An 11,393-nucleotide genomic window follows, 5' to 3' on the forward strand; every position below is an offset into this window, starting at 1 on the left:
TTGAATATCCTGCGGGTCGGGACACATAGGCAATCCAGTCATTCAAGAAAATTTACGAGTGTGACAGGTGAGTCCCAGAACAACAAGAAATAATCTCTGTCTTTAAGAATCCCACACTCTGGGCCGGCCCGGTGGCGCACTGCTACAGTGCACCACTTGGGAGCACGGTGGTGCTCCTGCCGAGGGTTCGGATCCCACATACAGACCGGTTCCCACTCACTGGCTGAGCGAGGTGCGGGTGCAACATGGAGGGTTGCGATCCCGTTGCCGGTCCGGTACAGGCACAACACTGAGGATTGTGATCCGTTGCCGGACACGAAAAAAGACAAAAAGGAAAAAAAAAAAAAAAAAAGAATCCCACACTCTAGTGCAAGGCAAACAAGAAGATAAACAATTAAAATATAGTGTGGCAAGTGCTAGATGTAACTAAGTTTACTGGGGTGGGGACGGAGAGGAAATACTGTATTAGTAAATTGACACTGCTGAAGACAAATCATTGTTAAACCCACTGGAAGCAGATCTCTGCTCTTCTTACCTCTTTTTTTGTTCTTCCTCATACTGCTGCTTTACTTTAGCTTCACTTTCCATTGCTTCTTTTATCTTTTCCTCTAGTTGCTTCTTCCCTAAAATACAAGTGTCTGTGATACAGACTTTATGAGCATGTTCTAATTTCTGCTGCAGGTCCAAAACCTTCAATGAAAAAATTTACAAGTAAAATATTAAGAAGAGTGTGACCTTTTTTCAAATTAGGGAAATAACCTACAAATATCAAACACAGCAGTGCAGACATACAAATCTAATCTAATATAGTGAGGCTAGATTTATTTTAACTTTAAAATAAATTATGTAACTTTTAAATATACAATACATCCATATTAATTCAATGTGTGTGAAAAACCTCCTCCCGTCCCCATCCCATTTCCTTCCAGTTTTCCTTCACCAAATAGGTAACCACTGTTGTTAGTTTCTTGTGTACCCTTCCGGAGATTTATTTATGCATATGTAAACAAATATCATATAGTTCTTCCCTATACACACAAAAATTTTACACAAATGATGACATAGTACATATAATTATGCATCTTGGCTTTTTTTGTAACAATACACTTGGTAATTTTCCCATATTATACACACATATAGAGTTGTCTTTTCTTTTGAAGTTGCGGACGTGTACCATTCCACTGTAAGGATACAGCATAACTCAACTAGCTCCCTACTGTCAAACATTTAGGCTGATTCCAGTCTTTTGTTACTACAAACAATACTATTATAAACAATGTCTATAGAATAAGTTATGAGATGTGGATTTGCTAGAGCAAAGGTTATTAGTATTTGTTTGTTTGACAGATATGCCAAACTGCCTCCACAGGAACTAAACCAATTTAGACTCCCAACAGCAATTTTTGTAAGAGTACCTAGTTTCTCCAGTGTGGCTAGATTAATGAATAACACCACAAAACAAAGTAGAAGTCTCTTACAAACCAAGTACCTATTAACATATTGCCTAGCCCCTGGTCAAACTAAAAATATGATTTATGAATTTGAAAGATATATATATATATATGCCTAGATGTAAAATGTCATTTAAAAACATTTTTGTTAAATAAATCTCCTTTTAAATTTGTTTACTTATATTGTTAAACCTTTGTGTCACCTAAAATTGTGACTGGTACATAGTAGGTGATCAATCAATATTTGTTGAATGAATAGATTTCAGCAGAGTAGCTGTTCTCCCTCTAATGTATTCCTGACACAACAAGGAATCCTTTAAAATGGTTTGGCATCACATTGCCCACAACATTCAGTGAATGCCAGTAGATGGCAGCAATTTTCTAAGAGAAGGGCTTCCTGCATGAATCCCAAGCCCTGGTACCTACATCCCTGCAAAGCCCACAGAGCATAACAGAGGTGAGGTGCAAATGATTCAAGGACAGGGGAAGTGGGCAGCCAGCCATCTGGGGCCAGGTCAAGTTCCTTGGAGCTGCTCCATTTAGTTCTGCCTAGGGAGAATTCTTAATTAAAGATATTCAGTCTTAATTCCACAGACAAAAGCATCACTCCATTGGCTTCTCCATCAAGGACACATGCCCAACTTTTCAACCTGCCTCCCAGTTTACGAAAGAACTCTTCCAATATTTCTGAAGTCCACTCTGTGACCTTCCTTGATTATCCTTCTCTCCCACCAGAGAAAACCACTATCCCAAATTTTGTGTTAATTGTTTTCTTGCTTCTCCTTCTTAATAATATATATCGCTATATGACAGTTTTCATTTTGCACTATTTTGACCTTTTTATCAATGGANAACTAGCTCCCTACTGTCAAACATTTAGGCTGATTCCAGTCTTTTGTTACTACAAACAATACTATTATAAACAATGTCTATAGAATAAGTTATGAGATGTGGATTTGCTAGAGCAAAGGTTATTAGTATTTGTTTGTTTGACAGATATGCCAAACTGCCTCCACAGGAACTAAACCAATTTAGACTCCCAACAGCAATTTTTGTAAGAGTGCCTAGTTTCTCCAGTGTGGCTAGATTAATGAATAACACCACAAAACAAAGTAGAAGTCTCTTACAAACCAAGTACCTATTAACATATTGCCTAGCCCCTGGTCAAACTAAAAATATGATTTATGAATTTGAAAGATATATATATATATAATTTACATGTTGCCTAGCCCCTGGTCAAACTAAAAATATGATTTATGAATTTGAAAGATATATATATATATAATTTACATGTTAGATGTAAAATGTCATTTAAAAACATTTTTGTTAAATAAATCTCCTTTTAAATTTGTTTACTTATATTGTTAAACCTTTGTGTCACCTAAAATTGTGACTGGTACATAGTAGGTGATCAATCAATATTTGTTGAATGAATAGATTTCAGCAGAGTAGCTGTTCTCCCTCTAATGTATTCCTGACACAACAAGGAATCCTTTAAAATGGTTTGGCATCACATTGCCCACAACATTCAGTGAATGCCAGTAGATGGCAGCAATTTTCTAAGAGAAGGGCTTCCTGCATGAATCCCAAGCCCTGGTACCTACATCCCTGCAAAGCCCACAGAGCATAACAGAGGTGAGGTGCAAATGATTCAAGGACAGGGGAAGTGGGCAGCCAGCCATCTGGGGCCAGGTCAAGTTCCTTGGAGCTGCTCCATTTAGTTCTGCCTAGGGAGAATTCTTAATTAAAGATATTCAGTCTTAATTCCACAGACAAAAGCATCACTCCATTGGCTTCTCCATCAAGGACACATGCCCAACTTTTCAACCTGCCTCCCAGTTTACGAAAGAACTCTTCCAATATTTCTGAAGTCCACTCTGTGACCTTCCTTGATTATCCTTCTCTCCCACCAGAGAAAACCACTATCCCAAATTTTGTGTTAATTGTTTTCTTGCTTCTCCTTCTTAATAATATATATCGCTATATGACAGTTTTCATTTTGCACTATTTTGACCTTTTTATCAATGGAGTCATACTGTGGTTTTGGAGACTTTTTAAAAATTCAATATTAGCATGTACCTGTAGTTTATTCATTTTCATTGTTGTATGCTAGCAAGTAAATATATAACAACCTATTTATTTGATTATGTCAGGGGACATATGGGTTGTTTCTAGTTTTCTTCTATTTGGTACAAAGTTACTATGAACATGATGGTATTCCTATCTCCCCATACATTTGTACAGTATAATAGTGTTTCTAGTGTTTATGTAGTAGAAGTGTTAGATTTTATGATACACACACCTTTAACTTGACTAGATAATGCCAAATTGCTTTGCAAATTGTTTATACTAATTTATTCTTCTAACTTAAGTCTGTATACTAGAGTTCCTGATTGCACCAATTCCTCACCGATATTTAGAACTCTCTAAATATAAAAATTTTACCAATCTTTATCAATTTTCCCAATTACTTTTTAATAGCATACATATGGTAAAGTAACATACATACATACGGTAAATTACATATTTTAAGTAAACTCAATGAAGTTTTACTTGTATAACTACTTCGTAGCACCAGAGAAAATTCCCTCATGCCCCCTCCTAGTTAATACTCCTCATAAAGATAGCCACTATCCTATCTTCATAGCTTAGTTTTGTCCATTCATGAACTTCACATAAAAAGAATCATACAATATAAACTCTTTTGTGCTGGCTTTTCTAACTCAACATCAGATTTTTTAGTTTAACTTATATGGCTGTCATTTACTTTTTGATGTTTGCTTAATATTTATATGGTTTGATGAAGTGATTTTTTTAAATCTGAGATTTGACTCAGGCAAAACTGCACCCTTTTTATCACCCTTATTTATTCCCCACCTCTAGGTCGAAATTGAACTAAAGCATGCCCAGCAGAAGTTATTACACAGTGAAAAGACATGCTTTTCACTCACAGCAGAGTATAAATGTTACATACTACTGCCATCTGGTGTTAAAATGCAGGGGCAATATTTCAAAATGGTTCATTTCACAACACAAATCCCCCCCCCAAAAATTACAAAATAAAAATCTTAAACACCCAATCCAAATGAGAGAACAAGTCCTTTAAAATTTTAAAGTATAAAACAAAAGTCATATGGCTCAGTCAGTTCTGTAAGTTCATGTTCATAGCTTTAATGAAACTTACCTTTTTAAGGTCACACAATTTAAAACACACAAGATTTACATGAATTGTAGGAGCAGGTAAAATCAAGAAAGAGTAAAACATGGAGAGAGTAAAGAAAAAAATTAGAATTCTATCAAGTTTGCAACATATTTATTTCTTAAAATCCTTAAGGAAACAGGATTTCAGTTAGTGGAATTCAGTGCATGCTATTTATTAAGCATGATGATAATTACCTTTCCCTCTGCATCAGCAACTTTAGATTTCTCCTGAGCCAGCTTTTCCTGTAGGTTGTTCCATGATTTAATGCTCTGTGCCTGTTTAAGTACTTCCAGCTCCAGTTCCTTGATTTTCTGCTGACAGTGTTTCCACTCTGCTGTGAGTGAAGAGCATGTCTTTTCACTGTCTAATAACTTCTGCTGAGCATGCTTTAGTTCAATTTTGATCTGGAGGTGGGAAATAAATAAGGGTAATAAAAATGAGTATGGAATGAATGTGAATGTGAGCCAGAATAAACAGCTTTTAAAGGAGTGCAGTTCCTCAAAAGCTGACCAATACCTATGTCACATGGCTGGTTACCTCTCTGGAGCTACCATCTGTCAGGGAGGTTTGTCCAAGTTTATCTAGTCAGTTGACAGCTGGATAAAGAAATTTTCCAAAGAGAATATAAATATTTTCTATTCTTTTTTCAATCTACTCCACACTGGCTTTCATCCCCTCTACCCCAACGAAACTGTTTCTGCCAAGGGCACTAGTTGATCTCCCCACTGGCAAAATAAATCCAACGGACAACTGACTTAGTAGCATTCACTCCCTCCATCTCAGAAAGTTCTCCTCTCTTGGAGTCTGGGATACCATCCTGGATTGTATTTACCTCTCTGCTGTTCCTTCTTGGTCTCCTTTGTAGACTCCTCTAATGCTACCCAAACTCTAAATATTATTGGACTACTCCAGGCCTAGAGAGTGGAAGATTCTCTCTCTAGGTTCATTCCTATGGTTTGAAATGCCATTTTTAGGCCAAAAACTGTCAAAATGAAACCCCTTGATTCTGCCCCTGTCTCCAGAGTTATTTTTCTCTGTCTTACCAATTTCAGTAACTGATGCCACTAGCCAACCTTTTGTGCAGGGCAGCAGAAAACTGAAAGTCATCCCTGCGTCTTCTTTTTCCATCATGAGCAACATGCTGTCATTCTACCTTCATAACGTATCTTACATCAATCCATTTATACCATTTTTGCCCCCACCCTGGTCTAGATCATCATCTTGAGCCTGGGCTCTAGCAACAGCCTCTGCACTGTTCCTGCCAGTTCCATTTTTATTCCCTTTTAATCTATTCTCTACACTTCAGCCAAAGTGTTCTTAAAACACAAATTGAACCACATGACTCCCCTGCTTAAAATCTTCCAGTGGTTTTCCATCACTCTGGGAACAAATTCCCACAGCTTGCCTGGTTGTATATGATCTTATCCTTGCCTACCTCTTTAAAACCATCTTGTTATTCCCTCTTCTCCTACTGAACTCCTGTCACACTGATTTCTATTTAGGGCTTCCAACACATCAAACTCTTTCCACTCTTTCCGTTGCCAGGAATGCTTTCCTATTCCCTCCTCACTGCATGATTGCCTGCCTATTCTTCAGGTCTTAGCTTAAATGTCACTTTGCAGGGGGAAATTTTCATGATCATTTAATATGAAGAGTCTCCTTACCCATATCATTGTATCGCAATTATTTCCTTTATCAAACATACCACAATTTATAATTAAGCATGCATTTATCTACTTGTTTATCATCCTTAATCCCCATTTTAAATTCTAGGAGAGCAGGGACCATGTTTTTTATTCACTGCTCAATACCCAAGGCCTATCAAAGTGACAGACAGTAGGTGATTAATCAATATTTACTGAACAAGTAAATGAATGATATTCTAAGGAATATCAGAACATGGTGAAATGTATGTACTAGGCAGGTAAGGCTCACAGACACACACACAAAATGTCCTCATGGAAAGGAGAATTCCCTCGCCTCAAAGCTTTTCAACAGAATTAATGGAGATCATCAATGTAATATCCTCCATCTGTGACTACTGTATATTAACCAATCAAATTTTATCAAGTGAATCTGAAGGTGAATAGTGTTCAACCTCTTCAAGCATCAGTTTCTTCTTCTGTAATAAGGGGATAATAACTATTTTTCTCATAGGATAGTTGTGAACCTACATTAAATAAGACAAAGCAATTAAAGCATCAAGAATANCTCATGGAAAGGAGAATTCCCTCGCCTCAAAGCTTTTCAACAGAATTAATGGAGATCATCACTGTAATATCCTCCATCTGTGACTTCTGTATATTAACCAATCAAATTCTATCAAGTGAATCTGAAGGTGAATAGTGTTCAACCTCTTCAAGCATCAGTTTCTTCTTCTGTAATAAGGGGATAATAACTATTTATCTCATAGGATAGTTGTGAACCTACATTAAATAAGACAAAGCAATTAAAGCATCAAGAATAGAGCCAGACTCATAGGAAACAATTTATAAAAGTTAAGTGTTATGCAAGAATCAATTATAGAATATCTACTGTATGTGAAGTATAGAGCCGAAGCATATACTAATATTACTATTTTATATTTGTTTGGCTTTCACATTTATGAAGTGAGTGGGATTGTTATTTTACCCCATTTTAGAGATGAAAAAAATGAATCTCAAATATAGTTAGCAAATGATAGAGTCAAGGTCTGAATACTGATTTTCTGACTCTAGTTCAGTATTCCATATTACAATTGACTCTAAACTGTGAAAAACATGTATTTATTATTTCTCTAAAAAGAAAATAATAGACTAAATCAATAAAGCTAAAAGTTGGTTCTTTGAAAAGTCTAATAAAATGAATAAATTTCTAGTGAGACTGATCAAGGGAAAAGCAACAAAGATAGGTAACTAATATCACGAAAATAAAAAAGGACTATCACTATATATATATATATATATGATGAATAAGTTTCTGAAAAAATTTTAAAATTTAAATGAAATGGAAATTTTTTAAAAACTTGACTGTTCATAACTATTAAAGAAACAGAACCAAATTCTACTGGGAAACATTCTCAAAAGACAACTCTGTAAAAAAGGACTATCACTATATATATATATGATGAATAAGTTTCTGAAAAAATTTTAAAATTTAAATGAAATGGAAATTTTTTCAAAACTTGACTTTTCATAACTATTAAAGAAACAGAACCAAATTCTACTGGGAAACATTCTCAAAAGACAACTCTGGAATCAGAAGGCTTCAGGGATGAGTTCTTGTAATTATTTAAGAAGAAATCATTGTAATTTTACACAAACTTATCCAGAGAACAGAAGAAGAGGGTGTATAACCCACCTTATTTTCAGAGGCTAGGATAACCTTGATACTAAAATCTGAAAAGGGCATTACACGAAAGGAAAATGACAGGCCAGTCCCAGTTTTTCTATTTTTAGGTAGATAGCATACACACCCCTTCAGCAGCAGAGAAATAACTGAGCTCTGTCCTGATTTCGTAGGGAAAAGTTAAAGGAGGAAGCTACCAGATGGCTCACATTGTCCACCCAACTGTGGATCCTACCGTGAACTATAAAGTCGAGGGATTTTAATTTGTCACCGAGACCTTTCGATAAAGGATGTGCCCACTAAGGTTACCTTAAGGTTTTCTTCCTGAAGTAAGCTATTATGTTGCTTTAAGTCCAAGCTCCTTCCTCGCTCGTACTGAAGCTCTTTTTCAGCTGAGTTGCATAGAACCTGGAGCCGGTGCAAATTCTGGCAAAGTTGTGCTTCCTCTTGCTGTTTGCATTTTAGTTTTTCTCCAGATGATGGATACTAAAGCAAACATTTTAAAAGAGAATCATGGGCAATTTGAAAGAATATCCGTAACAAATGGGTTCAAGCCGTCAGAACCAGAATTGTCAGAATGTGATTATTCACATATAAATGTTTTTGGAGTTTGTGTACCCACGATGAATTACTCTTTTACATTTATTGTTAGTCGATATATATGTTCATATAATTTAACTCCTTTTATATTAGAGGGAAAAGACCAGGGAAATTATGTGAACAATGTGAACAAAAGTGGTTATGCACAGAGACAACTGACCTTTTTATTTTTCATATCAGTGAAGGGCAGCAGAAGCATAGGCAATTTTATGGTAAAACATGCTTTAAATTGGGGAGTTTAAAGAGTCAGTACGTGAAGAAGTAGAGTGTGAATGTGTGTATGTGTGGTGCCTGTTAGCATAAAGAAAGAGAAAATCTATCAAGAAACCTTAAATTCTTAGCCTTCCTCATCACTTTCCTTTTACCTGATGATTCTTCAGTTAGTACTCAACACCACCACACTTTTAAGGCTGAATAATATTCTGTTGTGTGTGTAGATATCTCATTTTCTTTATCCGTTTTTCCACTGATGGACACTTAGGTTGATTCCATAACTTGGCTTTTGTGAATAATGTTGCAATAAAATGCAAGTGCAGATAATCTCTTCAACACACTGATTTCAAATCTTCTGGATAATATATAACCAGAAGTAGAATTGGTGGGTTATATGGTAGTTCTATTTCTAATTTTTTGAGGAACCTCCAAACAGTTTTCCATAATGGCTATATTAATTTAAACTCCCACTGACAGTTATGTAAGTGTTCCATTTCTCCATATCCTTGCCAACATTTATCTTTTGCCTTTGGATAAAAGCCATTCTAACAAGTATGAAGTGATATCTTATCGTGGTTTTAATTTGCATTTCCCTGATAATTAGTGACGTTAAGCATTTTTTCTTATACCTAGTAGCCTTTTCTATGTCTTCTTTTGAGAAATATCTATTTGGGTCCTTTGCCTATTTTTCAATTGGGTTATCTTCTTGCTATTGAGTTGTTGGAGTTCCCTATAGATTTTGGATATTAACCACTTATAAGATGTATAGTTTACAAGTATTTTCTTTCATTCCATAGGGGAACTCTGTTGATTGTTTCCTTTGTTGTGCAGAAGCTTTTTAGTCTGATACAGTCCTGTTTGTTTTTCCTTTTGTTGCCTGTACTTTTTGCAGTCATAGCCAAAAAATCTTTGCGAGATCAATGTCAAACTTTTTCCCACGTGTCCATCAACAGATGAATGGATAAAGAAAATGTGGTATATACATACAATGGAATACTACTTAGCCTTTAAAAAGAAGGAAATCCTGTCATCTGCAACAACATGAATAAACTTGAGGACGTTATGCTAAGTGAAATAAACCAGGCACAGAAAGACAAACACTGCATGAGCCCATTTCTATGTGTTGAACACACAGAAGTAGAGAGCAGAATGGTGGTTGCCAGGGCCTGGATGTGAGGGTGCCTGGAATGGGAAGATGGTGGTCAAAGGGTACAAAGTTTCTGTTAGGATGAGTAAATTCTGGAAACCTATTTTACAGCATGGTGACTATAGTTAATGATAATGTACTGTATGCTTGAAAACTGCTAAAGAGTAGATCTTAAATGTTCTCACTGTAAAAAAATAACTATGTAAGGTGATAGGTATATTAATTAGCTTAATCATTTCACAATGTATACATATATCAAAACATCATGTTGTACCCCATAAATATATATAACTTTTGTCAATTATACCTTAATAAAGCTGGAAAAAAGAGAAAGGCACATGTATAAAACAACCACAACACTACGCTCTCCTATCAGGCCTCTCCAGTGCAATAAACCTACCTTAACCAAAGGAGCAGTTATTTGAATTTTCTACAAAAGGTAGGAACACACACCATTGTGCCAAGTAGATAAAGAATTCAATCTTACACAATTTAATAGTTAAGATATACTTAGAGTTTCCTTAATCCTGGTCCAGTATGCTTCCTATTCATGACTTTCTGAAAAGCCCATGTCATTATTTTGGTTTTATCTTGCTTATGTCCCTGAAGAAACAGAACTCCTCAAGTCCTGTTAGCCTTTCAGTTCCTCCTTTGGTTTAGTCAGAAAGGCAATCAAAATCTAATTTGCTTGTCTAGAGCTGCAAGTCTCTAAGATCCCTAGAGAAAATCCTTTAATGGGTTATAATGTAATTATTAAGAACCCTAGCTTTGGTATTAGATATATCTGGGTTTCAATCCTGACTCTACCACTTACTTATCATTGGGTGATCTTGGAAAGGTTACTTAGTCTCTCTACCTTTCAGGTTCTTCATCTTAAAGTGGGGATAACAGGGCCGGCCCCATGGCTCACTTGGGAGAGTGCAGTGCTGGTAGCGCCAGGGCCATGGGTTCGGATCCTATATAGGGATGGCCAGTGCCTCACTGGCTAAGCGTGGTGCAGACCACACTGTGCCAAGGGTCACGATCCCCTTACCGGTCACACACAAAAAAAGTGGGGATAATAATGATAACTGCTGGATGGAGTGATGGGTAAGAAAACACTTGCAAGCAATTAACACGATGCCTGGCACCTTATAAGCACTCAATAACATTCTCCATTATTGTTGATGCTACCTAACTTTCCTTTAACTGCCTTCATCTTCCATCTGCAAACAACCTAGAATGCTTTGATCACCACTCTAGCTTCTTGTTTAACCATCATACAAGAGCTTTTAACAATTAATTAGTAAGTAGCCTATAAAACCATTTGACATACCCAGACAGAGATATGCAAGGGGTCTTCAGAGAGTTCATGGAAAGATTCATATTATTTTTTAATTATGTCTTTCCATGAACTTTTTTTTTTTTTAAAAGATGACCGGTAAGGGGATCTTAACCCTTGACTTGGTGTTGT

The 11,393-nt window shown here is 36.1% G+C and overlaps 1 protein-coding gene across 1 annotated transcript in view; it reads right to left on the minus strand.

Moving 5' to 3' along the window:
- Nucleotides 1–535: 535 nt before the first annotated feature.
- Nucleotides 536–11,393, minus strand: part of LOC103602408 (coiled-coil domain-containing protein 30-like) — a gene marked incomplete at its 3' end in the record, with an annotated part of 37,325 nt that continues 26,467 nt past the window's right edge. The window contains exons 6-8 of the mRNA XM_008586814.1: nucleotides 8,290–8,466; nucleotides 4,848–5,057; nucleotides 536–690 (exon numbers count right to left, since the gene is read on the minus strand). Coding sequence (XP_008585036.1) covers nucleotides 536–690; nucleotides 4,848–5,057; nucleotides 8,290–8,466 — 542 coding nt within the window. The remainder of the gene's footprint in view (nucleotides 691–4,847; nucleotides 5,058–8,289; nucleotides 8,467–11,393) is intronic.

The sequence above is a fragment of the Galeopterus variegatus genome, unplaced genomic scaffold, assembly GCF_000696425.1.
Source record: "Galeopterus variegatus unplaced genomic scaffold, G_variegatus-3.0.2 Scaffold4129, whole genome shotgun sequence".
Classification (NCBI taxonomy): domain Eukaryota; kingdom Metazoa; phylum Chordata; class Mammalia; order Dermoptera; family Cynocephalidae; genus Galeopterus; species Galeopterus variegatus.